Below are 22,316 nucleotides of genomic sequence, written 5' to 3' on the forward strand. Positions count from 1 at the left end.
TTAGATATGATGCTGGTTCACGTGGCAACCCTCAGGGCAAACCTGCACCATGGGTAAAGTAAGAGAGTTGCTGAGCACTAGTAGGTCTGATTTTAGTCCTTTCCTTACCTCATGCTCTCCCACAAATTACGTTACAAAAATAAAATATAGATTTAGTAATATTGATATCCACAGCACTGTGCATGATCACTCGGTCCTGCAGTGCCTTAATGTGACTGTCCTCTCAGTTTATGCAGAACATGCCACACGTTTTACCTAAAATACCTGAAGCTGCACTTTGAGAGAATTTTGGTCTCGCAAAGTAGAAGAGTGGGAGGAAGAGGGAAGCAAAAATGCATAGGAAACTACTTATAAACATATTTAGCATGCACTGACATACCCAACATACAAGTTCAAAGGGTTCCTGAAGTATTTGTAAAATCTTAATCACTGCTTACAAACTATGTCTGCATGGATTCAAAAACCAAAAGCACACTTCGCTTTCTCAAGAAAGATACTTGCAATGAAGAACACTTTCTGTGTTGCAAAAGTGCTTAACCACGTATTAACCAAACATTTGCTTTCCAAACACTGCTCTGCAGAGTGAGCAGCTATTTGAAACTAAATGCACATTGCCAAGATTTTGGTGCCTCATTGCTTGCATGAAACATTAAACATTAAGAAATTATGAATATGTGCAATATGTAAAACATTGGTTCATGCCAATTTTTCTTTTTTAAAGCACCCACTGTTTTTTTTTTTTTATTGATCTTCTAATAATGGGCAAATTCCAGCTTGCCCAGGGCAGCACGCAGAAGACATAAAATTTATCTGGGATTTAGCAGCTATCACGCAAGGCGCTCAGCTGTGCTACTGCCAGACTCGTGACAGTACAACATCCAGCTCGATTTGCCCGTGTCCCACAACTCCAAATGTGGAGCAGGACTGATGTTGTAGAGCCAAGGGGAAGTGAGCGCATTCCCCTCCACACCCATGGTGCTGCGCGTGCCAGCCCCATAGCGCAGTGGAAGTGACAAGCCCATCCGCAGCACAAATTATTTAAGATCAAAATGGGACTGTGATCCCAGATGGAGGCAGAGCCAAAGTGAGCAGAAGAGACCTGAGGATACCTCAGCTGTAGGTGCATTCTGGTCTGAAATCTTCAAAGAGACTTTCCATTGTGAGTATGCACACTTCTTGCTTGCTTCTCACTTATGCGCATATTGCATAGGTATTTGGCTAAAGCACTAATTCATATTCATTGATCACTGCAAAACATTCACAGTTAAATCTTTCCATAATACTCATGAATACTTGGTGACGGATAGCAAAGTGTTTACATAAAGGCATACAGATATCCATATGTTCCACAATATTCCTGACTAAAAGAAAGTGCTGAAAAGACTGAAGCACGCTGACATGCAGTGATTATTTCAAAACATATTTGCTCCCTCTCTCTGCAGCTTTCACTGGTTGGAGCATGAACAGGTCATCATTTCAAACTACTTTTTCTTGTATTCTATAGCCAGCATATAATATAATCACAGAAAGTAAAAGATACATCTAGATTTTCTAGTCAGCTGCAGATGAGGAGGGAATAATATTTTCCCCAATTGCAGCAAGTGACATTGTAAATTACTGTCATTTTACAAAGCCAGTTTACCCTTGATACAGAGGAAAGGCAGCAGCCACTAGGAAATGCCACCGTTTGAGCTGGAGTGCCCACTGCACTTCAGCAAGTGCATGAGGGGGACACGCCCCCCCCCCCCTTCCTAATTCATAACTATTCAAGTGCCACATTTGCAGGAATGGCACCGTTCACCAAAGCCCTCAATTCTTCCACATGAAACAGTCTATCCTGTCTTCTCTGGACCTGCCCATCTTTCTCTTTGCAGTGTCAAGCAGGACAGGACAGAAGGCAATGTTTAATCTTCCCTGCCATCACCTGCTGGAAAATCCCAGTGGCTTAGAGGCAAAAGCACAGAGGCTTGCAGGAAGCAGGCTCCAGCCATCAGGGGCATAGGTGCAACATCTCCCCAAACCCTCCAGCTGATTTCAATTAAAACTGGTCAAAAGAAACATCCTGAGTTACCCTTGGTGCACTCTGATCAATTTTACAGCATCAAGTCAAAAAAGAAGAGCAGCAGAAATCAGTGGCAAAGTGAACGTCTCAATGCCCTGAGATGTCGCTTCTTATTTTCCTGTAAATAGGGCGTATGATACAATTCCTGGGTGGCAAACACCTTACGTACATGTGGGAGTGGGGAGGACTAGTTCCCTGCACTGCTTGAGGCTATCTGCCCAGTGGCTGTATTGTGTGGCCTCTCTCAGCTGTGGGAGACAACTGTGGTAGCATTTTGCCAGTGTGGGAGACACTCCTTGGCTGAGCACCGGAAAGGACAGGATTGCTCAGATCCAAGCGGGGGAAAAAAGAAGCTGAAGTCAAGTGCTCCCGCTTTTACCTCCAAGCTGTGTGCCTTTTGTCAGCACAGTGCAGCAGGATGGTCAGACCCTGCGCAGGGCACGTTAGCACTCCACCGGCCACAGGCTTCCTTGTGTTTCATGTGCCAATTGCTATTTTGAGATCTTGCATGATTTATTCATGAACAAAACCCAACAAAAACAAAATAAAACACAAAGCCAAACTGTTAAGCATGTGTCCTAGAGAGTTTTTGGATACTAATTGCAATGCTGATTGCTCTCCAGATTAAAACAAAGACTGGCTCACATTCTGCTGCTGGTGGGTTTACCACTGTATTGCTCTCAGCTACCACTGTACTGCAGGAGGCTGGGCTGTGCCAAGAAAAACACTTGACAACAGTCTCACAACTCTAGTGCTCAAACAACGCAGGCCATAAAATATCTTCTATCAGATGTTCATTTCCTTTGAACCCCTAGGTTGAATGGCATCAGAAAAGTTGGCTGAAATTAATTTAGTGAAAAAGAAAATAAGCACAAGGGGTGGCAGGAAACGAGCAACCTAAAAACCTAGTGCAAATAGTTGGATAAATAAGATTCCTCCTGAATGAAGACAACTTCTAAGAGGACTTTATGCCATTGCTGAGGCAGCCCAGACCACCAGATCAACATGACACAATTACATGCTTCAGACATGCAAGAATTCTACATGGAAATTACACAATTGTCCAAGCACAGAAAACATTTCTTTTAATTTGCCATTAGCAAGGAGAATATATTTGACATGTAAAATCTAACACTTAGTAACTATGAAGCCTGAGTTATAGATTGCCCTGCCATCACTTCCTTCCTTCAATTTCATGATATTCCTTTACTTGTTACAGCGTCTGTAAGTCTGTAGGTACCTAAGCGACATGAGGTTGCTTTTCTTTTTGCAAAGTATCTAGACTACCATAGCATGCCGTTAGAAATGACAGAGTAATAAACATTTAGTTTTCAGCTTTTGGTGTCAACGGGGTAGAAATGGATTATTTTCTCATTAAGTTATTAAAAATACTCCTGTTCAACTTTAAGCTTAATTCCCATTTAATCTCATTGGATTGCTGACTGCACATGTGCTGCAGTTGCTAGCAGAAAGTAAATTTATCTATTTGATTTACATCCCTGTGCCTCACAACTTCTTATTGGTTTTCCTGATTTTATCTAAGGCCACCTGCCAGCATTATTAAGTATTTTTGTTTTTTTAACCACTAGTGTCACATAAAAAAAGTCTAAAAGCTGCCACCACGGGATTTGGGAATTGTCATGTGATAAATGACACTCTTGTGGAGGGGGCTGGCAGAGAACCGTCAGGATGGATAGAGGTGTACTGTGCTCTGCTAACATCTGTGAGATTGAACAAGCCCCTTCCACAACTCCCTCTCTTTAAAAGCTATGTCTCCAAATGAGGAGAAGAGAGGAGAGGAAGAGGGAGAGGAGCTTTGAAACATTCACAGGCTTCCTGTCACTGGATCCCAGGGAGAAGAGCTCAGCACCTCCCTCTCCACATGCCCTCCTCATGAAGCTGCAGAGAGCCGTGAGGTCGCCCCTCAGCCTCCTCTTCTCCAGACAAATCTAAAGTCCTTAGCTGCTCCTCAAAGACATCTCTTCCAGCCCTTTCACCAGCTTTGTTGTCCTCCTCTGGATGCATTTAACAACCTTCACATCCTTGTTAAACTGTGGGGCCCGGTACCGCACCCAATACTCAAGGTGAGGCTGCAGGAATGCTAAATGCAGCGGGAAATACTAGATGAACCACAGGCTCTCACCATTTTCCGAAAACAGTCATTTAAATTATTGTCATCTTCCTGCCATAGACTACAAAGTTGTCTACCTTAAAAAATAATCCAAGTTTGACTTACTGGGTTTCAGACTTGCTGAACGTACTAACAAGAGGAATCACCCTTTTTCTGCTCACTAATTAAAACTGTCCTTATATGGCCATGTTATTAGTATTCCATATTAAACTGCATGGGCAATCAATGTTTTGCAAACACACACAAAATTGAAGTATGTGCCATGAAAAGCTGCTAAGTTAGAGCCTGCACCATTCCCAATCAGACAGGGGTGGGAAGGGCATAAAAAGCCTCCCTAACTCCTTCTGTTGGAATTGTACCAGTTTGTGAAACATCATCATTGCCAGAGTAATTCCCGGAGCAGAGACAAGACCGAAGGAGCAGCTGGAGCTGAGGGTCTGGTATACGTGCAGATTTTGCAAAGGGATGTGGCACCATATGTGTTTTTTCCAGCTCAGAAACTGCTCTCTAAAGGTCCTCTCCAGGAACCTTTACCTAGAATACAGACTTGAGGAATACACCAGTTAATCTTTTTTTTAAATAGCAGACACTGTCTGCTATTAACAGAGCTGTATGTCAGATCACATGGATTCTTAAAGCACTGTTTCCCCCAAAAAACCAGGCATACCAGAAATAATGAAAAGAGATTGACTAGGAGGATGTTTCAGTGACTTCATTAAAAATTAATAGAGATCTTTGTCTTTCAAAGTTTTACTGTCTCTTGGACAGTAAAGAGTAGGAGGATAAAGTTCTCTGCTCACTCATTTTGCCATGGAAAGAGACTGCCAGATGATCGGCTGATACCAATTAGGAATTATTGGTCAAGATTACAGAAGGAAATGAAATATGGGGGCAGACTGATCTGATTTCTAGCAGCACTGAACTGGAGCAGATGTGAACATCAAGTCCTGCATCTCTTCTTTCCTCCCACATGCCTTTTTCTCCTCTGAATAGTAACCCATGAAGGGAAATCTTGGCTTCCCAGTAAACTCCCATAATTCATCCAGATTTCACAATAACAGCATATATTCCTTTGCGTTCTGACAGTGTGCAGAGGCCACATAAGTCCCCAGTGAACAGGGAGTGTTAACCTCTGCTCCATTTTTCTCATCATATGCATATGGAAAAGAATATTTACTGGCTGCTTGGAAAAGTCAGTACAGAACATTTACTCATGTCAAAAAAATGGGAAAAACCCTATACTATGGAGCTCTCTTCCAGGGTTAGATTAATTTTTCAACACAAATGTTATTTTCTGAAATAAAGAACCGTCTCACATTTCCTCTATTTTTTCTGATTAATTTTTCACCGGTTTACACTACTCTCACATTAGCTCACCATTTGCCCAGAGCACTTAATAATAATCTTCCTTTCTAATACAAAATCTCCTAAAATTTTATGTTGGTTCAGGTACTTTTTTTTTTCACATATTGAAAAGGCCTTCATGTACCTGATTTTATTTTTCTTGGTTTTCTAGTCAGTAGGAGCATTTCCAGAGCTCTCAAAAAGAGGAATATTTGCCCACTTCAAGTGTATTTTAAGACTTGTGCAGAGTGAGGTCGTTGCAACTAGTGAGATGATCAAGTTTTAGATGCAGAGCTAATCAGGTTTTTACTTTAAAAAATCAGGGCTTTACTTAAAAAAACCCGACTTTATTAGCTGTAAGAAGATTATTAAATGAATGTGAAAGAACACTATTACAGAATCCACAAATGTATTCTTTCACCTCTGAATTATATCAGGTTTTATTTTTATATCACTGCATGACTTCTTAACCTTGTTATTTGCATTCATGTGCTTTATTCTCTTCACTGATGAGGTTTAAGTTAAAAGTTCCAGCTGATTTGACTGTTCATTCACAACTGCATCTGCTATAGCAATGAATCTTTCAGTTGTGCAATCACTTGCCAATGTCATCACATAGCAGGGGGATGCAGTCTGATGGCAAACACACACATACACTTAAGCTACAGGAAGATAGCAAATAAATAAAAAGTAACCAAAGTAGTTTTTTACATGCTAAAGTAGAAGAAAGAAATTTTATGACAGTGCAGTGACAGTGGGAGGGGAGGGGAGAAGAGATGACAGACACAGAAGACAGATGTGCTGCTGTTTGCAGCATATGGAATACATATAACAACTGTACTACCGTTTCCACCCCGGCAGTTTGGTTGTCTGCCGTTTACAGAATCAGATATCTAACAGCCCCTTGATTTGTTCTCTCAGTGCAGAAATAAGGCTGGAATAATGGAGACAAGGTAGCCTAAAACCATTACCCTTTTAAGACTGAGATGTAGTTACCCAACTAGTGTTGCAAAAGAGTCTTTCACAGCTTAAACGTTACCTTGATAGTTGCCAAAGCTTTACTGGGGAACCTATGTTTTCCTAAAGTTTCACCTTCTGCAGGCTACACATACCCATTTTCACCCCTTACAGCTATGAAGAAAAGCTGTGAAATGTGAAAAAACTTCACTCTTAAAAGTTAGAAACCAGGAGAAAAATAACAGTAATTTTAAATCATCATCACTTTGAAGCTATTCATGACTATTTGTGGCATCCATTTTTTATTTATTGCTTTAAGTTTGACAGTAGCAGAAAAGCCATGAAAATACTTCAAGGAGCATACCTTTATATCTGCAAAAGAAGTAAACAACTTGGCAAGGAAAAGTTAAATTGTTTTTTGTTTCTTGCTAAACGGTATTTATTACATACTGAAACATACATATCTTTGGTACCTTCATCAGAGTGTATCTAGTCCCAGATACTTCTTTACAGGCAGGAAAAATAAAGGCATATTGGAAAACATTCGTATTTTTTCAAACAGGGCACACAGAAGTGGACAAGTTTTCATGAACTATAGACACTGTCATTCTGTCTGGAAATGAAAATTTTCACTGGCCCCAAAATTACAGATTTATATGTCCATGCTAAGAACCTAAACTGACTTCCATATGTGAGGTCTGTCCCTAATTTGACATGCAGTATTACAAAGTCACTGCAATTACAGATAGTCCTAAGGTGCAAAATTTGAATTTCTGTTTTGATCCAATTTGCTCCAGTAGACCTACTTTTAAGACTGGAAGCACGGGACAAGCCCATATTAATTCCTGCTTTGTCCTGGGCTATAAAATTATTCCATTTCCCGAAAGCTATCCACAGGGTTGGAAGGTAACTTTATAAGTATTTGACTTGGCTTCTAAATACACCTTTTCTCTACTGGTAGAGAAACGCTATGATGTATGTAAGCAACCTTCACCCATGCTGATAAATAAGTAAGTTTCAGGTTTGTTTGAAAGACTTCTCCAAGTGAGGCGTATTTCAAAGTCGACTGTTTTTGAAGAACAAAAGAGGAAACAGGTGCTGTTGCTACAATGCAAAATCATGTGAAAGGTCAGCTCCCCAGGGTGTGGTTTAAGAAAAAGCAACAACTATAAAGTATCTATAATACTTAACTACAGTACAGCTGAAGAGGAGTTTTACATGGACTTCTCACCAGTAGCGTTTTCTATTTAAAATTTTATGCAAGCATGAAGGAAGAATGCTTCATGTAGTAGAATTGTTGTTATAGTAGCATCAGGCACGTTAGGAAGCATAGGACCAAGGCAAGACTATTCCTGGCAAAAGTAGATCTTTTTTGTCAGAAAGAATAAGGAGAAGTATTAGTGGATTTTTGGCTTTTGAAATACTGCAGTAGAAATAGATTTGGGCAGCACTTCCATTTGGAAAACCAGAAACGCAGCATTGGTTCACCTAAGTTGCCAGCACTTGCAACAGAAAAATTACAGATAAACTGTTCAAGAGTAATCAGGATTCTTGAGTTACAAACCCAACTCCCAAAGTGACTCAGACACTTGAAAGACGGTATTTTGATGCTTTTAAACAGTTCAGAATGTTAAATGGTTTGATTTTTAATGTTTCCAGAATCCAAGAGACCCCTTCTCTTAAAGAAAAAGAGACTCGTTATAATCCTTTTGACAAACTCAGCATATTGGCTGAAACACGCCTAGGATCAAGCAGTCTTGGGATCACTGCAAATGTCCGTAAGACAGTCTCTAGTGAGGAAGCAGGACCACGGGCAAATGTATACTGACACTGCTGGTCCTCCGTTAGGTCTGGGGATAAATCTGATTTGATCCCTCAGGCCTGACAACCCTATCGGGGAAGGGAAAGATTCATAAAGCATCTTGTAATTAGTAACACTGATGTGTTTCTTACCTAAACACAGTTGAACTTGAGATTTATCATAGCTATGTCACAGGATTAAGAGATCTATTACCTGCAAGAGCTCTGCCTCCACGATGTTTGTGCACCACATCTTTTGGTGGGTGCTCAGGAGGCTGGACAGGGAACTGGACCATCATGTCTTCTACAACTAAGTGGCTTCTTGACCTACAGCTTACCCATGCAAAGGACTAAAAAACAGTGATTGTACAACTGTGCTCTACTTGCGTAAGAAACAATGTGATTTTCCTCTGGATCACTTGGTGTGATGTCCACATTAGATTTTTAATATCTGACTTCTCTCTACATTAGAGAATTTAGAACTCTCTAAATTCTAGAAAATCTATTCCCTAAAATCTAGTTTATTTATTTACGCCACTAACAATCAATCGGTTCCATAATGTTTACTCTCATGAGTTACTTATACAATTAAGGACTGTGTGTTCAGACATCTAGAAAATTCACATTGCTGCTTTATGTGCTGTTTAAAAAGAAGGTGTCAAAGTAGCTGCAATCAACCCAGAGGAAATACCTTTCTTGGCATATTACAGTGATGTACTCTAGAGAATATCCATGATTGCTATAAATATTTCAGGTAGAGATTGTTTATGTTATCATTAAGATGATTGCTTAAACAGGAAAACGGCAGATTAAAACATAGAAAATACGTTAAATCTGCTCAAAATAAGTTATTTTAGTGAATGTTTACATATTACATGATAGTTTTATCATTTTATTTAATACAATTGAGAAAATCCTGTAGGGAAGCAATTATTAGTCTAAGTGTTTTTAGCTGTATGGTGATAATCTCCTGAAAAGTTTCTATAAAAAAGTCTCACTTGGTGAATCTTTACCATCTCACAGGTGAGCAGCACAAAGGCTACAAAAGCATCACTAGCAATATATTAAAAAATATTCTATGACATGATTGTTAAGAATAAATGTGTTTATTTGCAAAAGATAGGATAATATATTGTAAAAATTTATGCAAATTACATTTGTCAAAAGTCAGCTTTTCTTATAACTAGCTTAAATTTAGAAGTTAGCTTAAGTTTAGAAAGTATGCTGAAAGGACCATTGTTAGAGGAAAGAATGGAATGGGATGGAATGGGATAGGATAGAACAGAACAGAACAGAAAAACAGTTGGAACTGATCTACATCGTTATCTAGTCTAACTCCCTGATCACTTCAGGGCTGACCACATGTTAAAGCACACTGTTAAGGGCACTGTCCAAATGCCTCTGACAGGCAGTGACAGGCTTGGGGCATCAGCCAGCTCCCGAGGAAGTCTGTTGCAGTGTTTGATCACCTTCTCGGTAAAGACATGTTTCCCAATGACCAATCTAAATCTCCCCTGATGGATACAGCTTTGAACCATTCCCACATGTCCTGTCACTGGATCCCAGGGAGAAGAGCTCAGCACCCCCCTCTCCATGTGTCTTCCTCAGGAAGCTGTAGAGAGCAATTTCTTGTCCTCTGGATGCATTCAGGGACCTTCACATCTTTCTTAAACTGCGGGGCCCAGAACTGCGCACCTTGCTTGAGGTGCGGCCACACCAAATCTGAACACAGCAGGATGATCACCTCTTGTGACCAGCTGGTTGTTCTGTTTGATGCCCCCCAGGACACAGTTTGCCCCCTGGGCTGCCCAGGCGCGCTGCTGGCTTACACCAGCCTGGTGCCGACCAGCACCCCTAGAGCACTTTCTGCTGGGCAAATAACAGAATACAATCCATATCTTGGAATAAGCAGAAGATTAATCAAATTCTAAGCAGGATTTCTTGGAGCTAACTGTGGCAAATGCAGTATTTGCCCTTCAGGAGTAGGGTGCTTACTCACCTGACAAAGAAAGTGCTGGTACAAACATCCCTACACTGCTAGGAAAAAATAAACCAAACACAGCAAAAAGAGCAACTTCAGGATAGATGGAGCCTCCCTGGAGGTCCTTCAATGCTGACAACCAAACCACTCTGAAATGGGGACGGCTGTCCAGCTTTATGGATACAGCCCAGGGCTAAATACAAAAATTCTTCATAGGCCACAGCTCTTCTGGCACCATGAAACACAAGCAGGAAATGGGATAACAGCCCAAAACGGGGGACTTCTTAGTTCTGATCTCATTTCAGATAGTGCTCGCTGTAGAGACGAGGGCGCCTGTCTTGAAATTATCTCCTTCTCAGTGGGAGCAACAGGATCAGGTTACTTCACAAGCTACTGTGGCATGTCCAATACAGGGTATTCTTTGTTAGCAGGCAAACAGAAAAAGCTTTACTCACTTGTAAACTTGTGCTTGAGAACACTGGACTGACCGCGCACTGCTCTCAGCAACACCAGAATAAAAGTGGACATTGGAATAAAATCCTCAAAGTTAAACCGGTTTAAAACTAGATCTAATGTGTTTCTGTTTCAGTATATAATAGACTAAAATACTTCAGCTGATTAGGGGAAAAAAACCACCTTCCATTTTCTTCATATCTTTTTAAACAATGTTTTCATTCTTCGCCAATATAATCCAATTTTTATTCTAACTTTCTCTGTAACTCAGACTTTTACTTCAAAGTCTCACTTTTTGTCAGAGCAGCGAAGAAAACTCAAATAGAACCTCAAGCATGCAGTATATATCAAATGAAACTGAAAACATTTCTTCACCATTTCCCACACTATAAACAACATGAATACTTCAGCACACACATGCAAAAATTCCGCGGTCCTGGCCACCATGAAGTAAGAAAATGAGGGAAGCTTTGAAAATTAAATTAAAGCAACCTCAGTCCCCCTGTCTTCCCAGGACTCAGGACTCTGCACTACCCTTTGCCTGGAAACAAGTGCACATGCATGGGAAGCCCCCTCACTTGCCGTCCATCACCCCTTAAGAAAAAACTGCAGTGTTGCAGCTGCAAGGATATGAATAAGCTCTTCCGATGTGGTTCTCTGCCCCCAGGTCCCAACCTATCGATTAGATGACAGCCAGGCAAAGAAACGACTAAACTGAGATGACACCTGGAAGACAACAATCCTGATTAATAAGCAATAAACTGCTCTTTTATTCACAGCCTCCCAAGGGAAGGTGGGGAATTGGTCCCACCTCCTCAGCTCCCTACATTACTCTGCCATACTATTCAAAGAACATACGTAATTGTGAATTTATTCTGCAGTGATTACATTCATTAATTCCTACAAAAGTATAATGGGCATCATATATTATCACAAAGATGTGCCAAGAATGCTGTGGAAAGCTATACACTAACCCTTCTCAAATGTAAGGCATAGCAATAGAAAATATAAACAAAACTCTGATTGTTCTAATTTCTCAGATATGAAGCAATTAAAGGATAGCACGCTGTAAAAGAGAACCCTGCTGAAGTAAGGAGGCAGGCCTCGGCGCTGAAAACTTAAGCACTTGCTTAAATGCTTTGTGGGACAGGAGACCAAAGCAGTCACAATAGGCTACTACAGCTATTTTTTCCAAAACGGTGAAAGAGGTGCCTGGAAGGGCTTTTCCCACATCTCTCTAATTCCATCACCCCACCCATTTTTCCTTGTCCTCCCAGACTCAAATTATTCAAGATTTGCAAAACCCATACAGACTGCACTGTTTCTTTCAAAATAACCTCTCAAGGATCAGACCCTGTGGCCTTTTGCAGCCCCTAGCTGAGGCAATGCTCCCAAAATGATGTCAACGGGAGCCTTGCCCAAGAAAGTGCTATAGGATTCAGCTATATGTGGCTTGAAATTATGGAACATGGTATCAGGATAAGACTTTATATTTCAAACACATATTATTCTTTTTACTAGATCACTGAAGACTATGGGCAGGAGTGGGGGATGTCACTATAGAAAACCATATGGTACCGGGATTTCCAAGCCAGAATTGTGGATAATAAATATTTATAGAATCCAGTGGTATTCTCTTCTTTCTGTTTATTCTTTACATGTCATCCAGAGGAACTCTGGCCAAGCACCAATCAAATGTCCCAGCAAGTTACAAGCAATCTAAGCACAGGGGAAAGAGAGAAAACAGATCACCAGTAGGCTCGTAATTAGCAACCTAGACCTGGAAGGAGGTGCTTTGGAAGTGGCTCTGATGCGTCTGGATTCCAGGACTCCCCACACGTCACGAGTGGTTTCGGAAACTGAGTTCTCAGTCTCTGCAAGGGGTAGGGAAGATATACACAGTATTTTTGGCTAGACTGAGCAGGGGCATGTGTGGAGCAGCTGCAAAATCAGACATCCGTCTGCTCTCAAAGACCAACATAGGAACAAAAATGCATCTCAGCGATGACAGCCAGCTTGCTCCTGGCATCTACTGGGAAAGCTGTGTCTCCCTACCTGTGGAATGCAAACCTGTTGCTTTTTTTTTTTTTTGCTTCAGATAAAAACAATGCAGATTGTTCTTATCACCTTGTGATTAGAAGAGTAGTTGAAGGAGCTACTGAAATACATAGAAGATCTGGATTACATCTTAATAGCAGCCACCAATCTTCTGTATCTGGGGTCTAGCCTTGACCTAGCAATCTTTTGGTCTTTTCTTCCTTCCTTGACAGTCCTAGTCCCTTCCCTGTTCCTACCTCCTTGCCCTTTCTTTTCCTTGAGGTGTGAGAGCTACCAATCCCCAACTATAATTTCATTCTTCAGAAATAGTAAAAGGATTTTTAAAAAAGCATAACAAGCCCACAAGTCAACACACAGTACTTTACTAACAGGAGTAGCTTTCACTGCGAATCACCTTAGCTAGAATCTGGGATGCTGCATGTTGTACTTTCTACATAGATGTTGCTGCTGTGCAAATGGTGCAGACATGTCCTATTACCATTATATAGAGTGGCAGTCACATGCTTTTGCATATATAAAAATGTACCTTCAAATTAATAACACATTTTTGCATACCACAAAAATAAAAATAATTGCAGAATCAGTTTGAAGCTATCAACCAAACAAAGGTTTTATCTTCAGTATGGAAAACTCAAGTTTTTAAACAGAAAATTACAATTTACTGAGAAATTGGTGCTCAAAAGTTCCTTTCTCTGTGTCACTGAAACAGCTACTTATTATGAAAAACATACTTAACAAATGTTGCCAAAACTAAGAATTACACATCTATTATTCTTCAAATACATAATTTTAAAACATCTGGTATTTACTTAACATATAATAACAGTTATTGAATCACTCTTAACTCTGTTTTGCGGAACCATAATGTAAAGCATTACACACGTGACAGAAACACCAGAGGAACAAACATAAAAAGGGAATAGGTGTGTCGTTGGTAGATGAGGAGTTACTAGTCACATTAGAATTTACAACTCAGAGAAGAGTAGTAAGAGGAAGACTGGAAGTTTGGAAACTGCAGAACAGTGAGTATTAAGAGGCCCATAATATTAAGTTTTAAAATTATTAGATTATTTCTAGGTCAATAAATACATAACAACAGAAGACGTTTCTGTGATCAGTACTGAACTTACTACATAAGGGCATAAACTCCATTATCTGGTAGCTCAAATTAGAGAAATTTAGATTTTTTAAAAAGTCCTTCTTTTGGTTTTAATTTTCTGCAGTGTGGAAGTGGCAGTTTTCCAAATGCTAGCCATAGCTCTTTCCAGGCTCTGCACTGCAAGCTTTGCCCCAGCCATGAGCTGGAAAGATGCTACAGACCGTGTTACAGGAGACCAGCTCAGTGACTGACCAGAGCCTCTTCCCTTTTGAAATTCACAGGCTTTGTGCATTAAGCTCTCTTTTTAATTGCCAGAGTAGCCAGGAAACAAGCAGTCACTGTTAATTGTTCATAATTATTTCACTTGAGAGTTTGTGAGCCATTTACACCAGGTCCTGTGGGTGACTGAAAAAATCTTTAACAAGTGAGATGAGCAATGCCTTCTGAAACACATTTTCAGTCATATTTGGAACAAAGTAAACCAGAGCTGACTGCTTTCCAGACATGTTAGTGAATATGGGGGTATCATCAAAACACACACCAATAACCAACAATAATCCCCAGGTGAACTGGCAAAAAGATTAATCCTATTTATCCACAAATCTACTTGCTTTGGTTTATTAAAGATTATTAAAGAAACAATGTAAGGTGGCATGCAGGTATCACACAGCAATTTATACCATGCTTCTTATAGGACAGCATAATACAAGCCAACATTTTTCATAATTCTCAAAACCTCTTCAAAATATTCTGCAGAAAACGCAGAGACTGCAGTCAAGATCATCTTGGACAAAGGTGATGACTTCTACAGTATGTTACAATTAGCTTATTTGTAATGTCTCAAAAAACAATCAATAACATAAAGACCTCAATTTAAATCCATCAAACCCACATACACCATACACTCCATTTAATTGAAAAGCTCTTAATTCCAGTCATTTCCTGGATATAAAGCTACTTTACTCAAGGTGCAGCATTTTTCATTTATCCCACACCGAAAAGCAGTGTATCCTTAGCTAACAAGTAATGCTTGCATAAAAGCCTTACAGTCAGAACTCTTGGTGCCTGTATGTTTTTCAGGATATGAAGACAACAGCAATGTAAACACTCTACTATTGCAGAATAAACATAATGTAACCACAAAGCAGTGATGACATAACCTGTATATTATCTGGGCTTAATTTTCTGCAATGTAAACTGAGTGTCCACATCTCCTGTTCCTCTATCCACTCTAAACCAGCCTGTTAAGAAGACCATTTTATATGAATTTTCCAGTTTTTAAGCAAAGACATATTCCTCATTAGGACACTACTTTGAATGTCTTTCCTTTTGTGTACCTAAAAATCTTGCTTCCCCCTGAATAAGAATGTCCCTGCTCAAACAACACATTTAAATGCTATTGATGTTTCACAGCTGACTCAGATGTACCTAATTCAACAACTTGCAGAGAATGTTTTTAGATAGCAAAACATGTGCTGCTGCTGCTGCTTTTTTTCCTAGTGTTGATATACATAATAGGAGAACAGCTGTGTGGGATCAGACCTAACCTAGATGGAGCCCACTAGCCTGTCTATCACCTGCCATAAGGGGAATCCTACTCAAGAGAATAAGCCTAGGGAAAGCATGTAGGGGGAACAACTCCAGAATAATCTCTCAGGTTTGAGACCTGCAGTGTTGGGATTTCTGCTTCTAGGACTCCAAGTTAAGTGCACTTCATGCATCAAGGTATTACATATAGCAACGTGTATCACTTTTTTTACTTTGGAAACTGTTCCTTAAGGCTTAAGAAATACTGATGTTACACAACAACATAAAATATGGTATTAAGCAAATACTGCTATATAGAAGTTAACACTGGACTTCATATACATTTAGAGGACATTTTTTTTTCTTGTTTTCTATTTGCCTGTTCTCCGAAAAAGCTGATGAGAACACGTTTGCTTTTATGATTATGGCAAGCCAAATACTTCCAGACCTTCACCCCGTCTATACTAACTAACATGCTGCTTCCATTAAAGTTACTCCAGGATGACAGTCTCTCAGGGTGCAGAAGTACCACCTGAAAGCGTTTTTTTTTCTTCCCAAACTAGAATGGCAACAATTGGACCTGTACAGTAATCTCTTCCACATACTTGCCTCCTCTCAGGCAGGCTGTAATTGTCTACTAAGAATTCTCCGTGTTTCACATGGTACATACATTGCACATACACAGCTAGTGTTGGTTCTCCTTGTTGTTTTGAAACACCTCACAAGTTGGAAGTTGCCACAAATAGGACTTCTAATGAACTCAACTTAAAAAAAAATTACCATTTTTCATTGGCAGTGTTAAACCATAGACTCAAGGTATCAATTCATTCTAGCACTCCTCAAAACTATTTTTTTTTCCATTCTGATGGAGACAAACAGAATCAGTAGGTGCTAATTTGTAATCTTAGAAGAATGGGGTGATGAAAGAATCAATATTTTACTTTAGTGCCCTTCAGACATGTATGATGTCATATTGAATGAAACACTCATCAAGAAACCAAATTGGATATAAACTGAGAAAAAAGCACAACCTATTAAAAAGAACCCCTTGATGATATCAAACTTAGCAACTGAGAGCATGCAATTTTCACGAATATCCAACTGTTTTTTGTAGTGTTGTTAAAAACACCCTGTCTCTAAATAGACCGTATCCAGTAAGGTGTCACAGTTAAGGAATTTCTAGTCTGATTCTTCATTTGGCACTGCAGCTTTTCAAGTTGATGCTTATGAAGCGCAGCCCCTATCCTGATACTGTAACAAAATGGAATCACAGTTTTCCTTTCAGTCAATACTGCGTCATGCTGTGTACCGGTTTAACAGAAAGTACCGGTTAAATAGCAACACTTCACTTTATGCTTGTCAATATTAAAAAAAAAATAATCTAAATATTGCTAATATATTGACAATTTGAGACAGAAACATTTTATAATAAATTTTGACCAGAAACCTATCCAGGACTAGTAAATATTGCCACTACGAAAGACTGCAATTTTCTATTCAGGTTGCCTATATTACTGGGGCATTTTTAAGCTTATGGAGCAGTAGGAGAGACATTTTTTTTAGTGATCTGATTAAAGACTTAAAATATTTTTGTCTGGTGGGAAGCTATGAATTTAAAATTCCCACCTTTCCTCAGCTACAAAAAATGGTAAGTATTCCATATATCAGTCTGGCTCATCATGTTGTGATAAAAATATACAGCAACAAAATGGCTTGTTTGTTTAAAAATGTCTGGCCAAAGTCTTTACAGGAGTGACTCTACTGGTATCATGAGTTTTACAACAGAAATTAATACATCATTAATTATGTACATAATTAAATATGTATGACCTCTACATATTACTTGGTGGAGGAAAAGTGTTTTTATTGTTCTGTAATATTTTAATTTTAAACTAACAAAAGCCTGTAAAGCTACAAAGATAGCTCTGTACCAATGAAAAGCTAAATTTCACCAAGACAGATCTTTGTCACGCTCAAATGTGATTTTCTTTTCTATGTTTCCGTTGAAGATCCAAAATAATATGTACCAACCTAATATTTATGGCTTTGAGAATAACAATAAAACATAATCTTTCCATGTATTTCTGTCTATTATGTTGAAAAGAGCACTGTTCTTCAGTTTTTGCAAATGTAATTTATAACATGAAAATCTACCGTATTTAGCAGAACAAGTAAACCAGGCTAAGCCTGTGAATACTCACTCAGGACCATAACATAGATGCTTTCAAAATTATTTCTAAAGAAAAAGAATTACTAGTCATTAGGACACTAGCATCTCCTTAAACACTTCAAACACATGTTCTTATAGAGAGATGGGTGACCACCTTTTAGAGACCCAGAAGTCTGAAGACCTTAAAGCTATTTAGAGATAGACTTAATCCTTCCCCCAGGTGTCACATTTCTAGATGGAGATCAGAGAAAATCAAGTATCTAGAAATTTATTTCTTCAAGTGGTGTTAGTCAAGCAGACTATTCCTATACAAGAATGATATAGAAAAAAAATAATCATATACTGCTGCCAAGATCCCAGAATCTTAATTACAGGTAGGAGTTAGGGTAATTAAGCATCAGTCTCATAACAGACACCTGTTGTGTTGTAATAAATACTTTATGCAAGGTCAAGTTCAGAAGAAAAATGCAGCTTGCTTTCTGTTTGTGAGAAAGGAAGCAAGTAATTAATTTTCGGTTTCATATGGTTTGTATGGCTATTTATTGACTTCAGAAAGGCGTGATTGCCTGTAGGGTTTGCTGAGATGCCCCAGGCAGTACGTACAGTATGCACACATGAAGCACAAAGAAGGGAAATCCCTTCTTGCCTGGTCAACAGGGACCCAAGCACATTGGTGTGCAACTGCAAGCCACTCTGTTGAGGGGAAACAGTAAAATTTTATTCAACTGCAAGCAGATTCTTCTGCTTACCATTTGTAGAAGAATCAACATGAGATAGAGCATTTGAATCTCAACATCAGATCACTCTTTACTGGTCTTGGCCTAGTTTTACTTCTAAGAGAGACATGTTTCTAGTATGATGACCTTGTGGTTAAATCGGGCTGCAAGAAGTTCTTGCACTTGAGGAATGCTGAATTCTGAATTTTCCTCTGATGCTTAATAGCTCTCTGCCAGCTCTGGTCCTCTTTCAACTTCATTTATTTTTGTCAACTGATATGTCACAGGTTAGAAGTTTCACGGAAAAAATAATATGAGCAAGAGCAATATTTTCATTGATAAGTAAGAATCCTTCCCAAATAGTGTGTCACCTTTTTTAATACTAGCATGCTATATAGTCACCAGCAAAAAGCATTATAAGCTAAGTTCATAAGGTGAATAAGTTTCTTTAGATCAACTGGGAAAAAGAAGAGGACATATACAGAAAAGCTGAATATAATATGTACATGACAATGCATAACTTCCTCTCTAAATTTGAGGTCATAGATACAGCTAAAATAAATAATTCTGCAAACTTGCCCCTGCAGTTTTTCTTCCTTTTCTTTTTGCACTGGTAAGGAAACAAATGCATGGCTTACCTTTCAAAACCAATCTGCCGTAGTGTTTTCTCCCATGTTGAACCTATACAAAGAGGAGAAAAAACAAACACGCTCAGTAAAGAACCTTTATTGTATGAACACTCTTTCTCTTCTTTCCTTGTGCAGCTGGGATCTGTATAGTATGGTGATTTTTCCACCCCTACACAAGCACTTGTAAATAACATCTGTTTTACTCAGAGTGAAGAACTGTTAAGAGAGACTACCACTGGGTGACACAACTGCGTGGAGGGGTATCAGCCTGTATAATTCCTTAACACCGCAAAGCAGCCAGTCACTGCTACAGTTCACTGCAATTCCAAGGGTGGTCTCCTCTCCTAGAGCAATGTGATCTGTACATGACTCCTGAAAGCGCTGAGCTGGCATCTCACATCATGCACTCTTCACATTGCAGCTTTTCATTTTACTGTAGTGTTCTCCTGATTCTTGCTGAAAGCTTTACAGCTCTTTCTGAAATCTGGCCCTTTTATTTTTATGCAAAAGCATGAAGATATATTTCTGCTTTATTGTTTAACCCTTCATACTCACACAAACAGCTGCAAAGGACTCTTTCTCAAAATGATCAAGGACTCAGCACCACAAGCTACTCAAATGGACAAACCATTGCACTTAATACAGCCTTTACCTAAATTTTCTCAAAAATAACCCTGTCACACTGCAAGCATTAGATGATCAGTTTTCAGCTCTTGATAATTTTTTGCTTATTTCCAGTCTCTTTCTTTGTACCATTATGTGGTCATTATAAATACAGGCTACTAAGAGCACAAATAGCTCAAGTCATACGGGTCTGCAAGGCAAATATATAGGAGGACATGAACCCGAGTCAAAGTTTTCTTTCTGTCTTTTTACACTCCTGTGGGAAATGTAACAGGACTGCACACAATGTAAGCAACTACGGTTCTTTAAATCAGAGAACAGATAGTAACTCCTGTTGTTGATGCAGTCTGCCACCTAAAGGGAAATACAAATTAGGAACAAACAGATTGCCTGTGAGTGACATCCAGTAGCACCACAGAAACTCAGAGACAAGCAGTAATGTTGCTGAGTACTGAGAAAGAGTGGAAAGACATGAGGGAAAGCAACTTCATCCTATTTAAATCTGGAGAATTTCGGGATTAAATGCAGATTTTGCAGTGAGTGCCTATAACAAAGACCATAGCAATATTATGGATTAGATTATTTTATTGACAATCCAAGTCCTACTTGCCAAATTAGTATGGGGAAGTGGTGACATAATATTATCAGCCAGAGAAACCTCTGCAGATGTATCTCTTACCATCATTACCTTTCCATTCTGTTAAAGATACCAGGTTAGAAATTAATGACCTGCCACATTTGCAGTATGGTATTTACCTCTAATCTGCAACATGTTAAATATTTGAGTAAGAACTAGCAGTGCTTTTCATCTTTGAATTTGGGACACTTACTGCCAATCTAGATAAGAATCTAAGAACTCAACTTCTAAAAGTTTTGGATTTGAGGGCTTGGGGTTTTGTTTGGGTTTATTTTTTTTTGTTTGTTTTGGTTTTTTTTTAAACCTAGCAACAGAATTCTTTCTACTCAATTGACTAAACCTTCCAGGTTAGACCAAGGAGAATGGTGTAAATTTCTGAAATAAAGATGCAATTTTTCTGTACAATATTATCTAGTACCTGTCTGGTTTGCAAATCACAGACTGAGCAAATAAAAACTGAAATTAATGAAATCCAAAAAGTTAATTTCCTTATAGTCCTATGTCATACAAGGCTTCCTTCACTGTTCCTAACTAGATAGCCAAAGAATGAAGTTAACGTGGGTCTGTTGAAAATAAATTTCTTGTATTAATCCCTGTTTTTGAGAAAGAGGAAAAGAAGCAACATAAAAGCATATGCTCCTATAATCAACCACACTCTGACATTTCACTTCATACAGGAAGGATATGGGTTGGCTAAAGGGTAGGTTCACGGCTGGTTCCAAACGTGGTCAGTATACCACATTACACTCTTCTAGAATCCCTTCTTTCAACTTCTCACTGCCAGTCACTTCAAACTTCAGTAACACACTGATTTTCAGCAAAAGGCTCTAAAAAACTTTTGAGTGCAATGGACACACAGCTTTTCTGTCCAGGACCATTACAGCTACAGCCAGTGATCAATGTAAAAACAATTTTAATTGTCTCCATTCAGTCGAAAGCAGGGAGGGTTTTCAGGTCCATACCCAGCAGAGTACACAGTGATGAAAGGCTTCAAAACTGATGTGGATAAAGCTCTGCCTTCACTTTATGGGAAAAAAAAAAAAAAAAGAGTTAAGTTCTGTTCTGGAATAACTGAATGATGTACATTGTTTCATCAGTACAGGGAGCTTCTACTGTGGCACCTGTATTTGCTTGAGATGAGGCAAGACTTAGGTCCACACAACTACCTACATACAATACCTTTCATCAACACCAAGTTCATATTTTATAAGAAGTCCTCTAAAGACATCTCTAAAGCAGGGCAACAAACATTCTCACATTTATTTCAAATAAACATGAAAATAAAAATCATGTATAGTCTAATAAACTGTTAATATTTCATTGAGATAAATAAAGAACCACTCCATTAACATCTTCTATTATGTGTTATCCCCCAAACCCACCATCTTTTGCATGCCCTTGATCTGTTTTCATGTAGCACTGATGAATCAAGTCATTGTTAAAAAGATGACTGTGCCACTACACAGGTAAGTGCAGGGCAGACACGCACAATTCTCTGTATACTTTATGCAATCCTTCTGGCCCTGAAAGAGGATTTAACACTTTTTCAAGTCTGAAGATTTGAACAGGGTTGAAGAAAAGAAATCTCAACAGTACTTCTTAAAGCACAGACTAGTACTGGCATTTTATTCAGTGTTTCTAGGCTTTCCACTGTTGCGTATACTAGTTGCATGAATTTTTCACCCCATGATTGGCCACACTTCAGTTGTATAATATATGGAGAGTCTTACAGAAGAGAAAGAGAGAGAGGGAGGGAAAAGCAAAAGAGAAAAGGGAATTGGGTCTCCACTGGTTTGAAATAATCTTTTGGCTGCAGCTGGCTAGCAGAACACTCTTTGAAATGCATGTGACTCCTCTGAAGTAAAGCCTGCCAAGAACACAACTAACATTTCATATTAAAAAAATATGCATCTTTTTTATAGAGTCTTACTTTAAAATGTTTATGATCTAAACATTCTGTTTTAAGATTTGCCAATTCCATCCTCAATAGTATCAACTTCTACACTGCACTAACAGTCAAAAGTAAATACCCTGAGGTAACAGCAGCACTAAGAAGAATAACGCTATTAAAAGTCTAGAAAACTTATTATTTGATTTAAAACTTACCCGGTGCTTCCAAAACATTAAA

The 22,316-nt window shown here is 39.0% G+C and overlaps 1 protein-coding gene across 13 annotated transcripts in view; it reads right to left on the reverse strand.

The window, feature by feature from the left end:
• The window catches only part of PIEZO2 (piezo type mechanosensitive ion channel component 2), a 314,755-nt gene that overhangs the window by 148,069 nt on the left and 144,370 nt on the right, over positions 1–22,316 (reverse strand). For all 13 annotated transcript variants that reach the window (XM_080379006.1, XM_080379005.1, XM_080379004.1 and 10 more), the window contains one exon: positions 18,937–18,979. In XM_080379006.1, coding sequence (XP_080235132.1) covers positions 18,937–18,979 — 43 coding nt within the window. The remainder of the gene's footprint in view (positions 1–18,936; positions 18,980–22,316) is intronic.

Source organism: Falco punctatus (genome assembly GCF_963210335.1).
Source record: "Falco punctatus genome assembly, chromosome: 3".
NCBI classification, from domain to species: Eukaryota; Metazoa; Chordata; class Aves; order Falconiformes; family Falconidae; genus Falco; species Falco punctatus.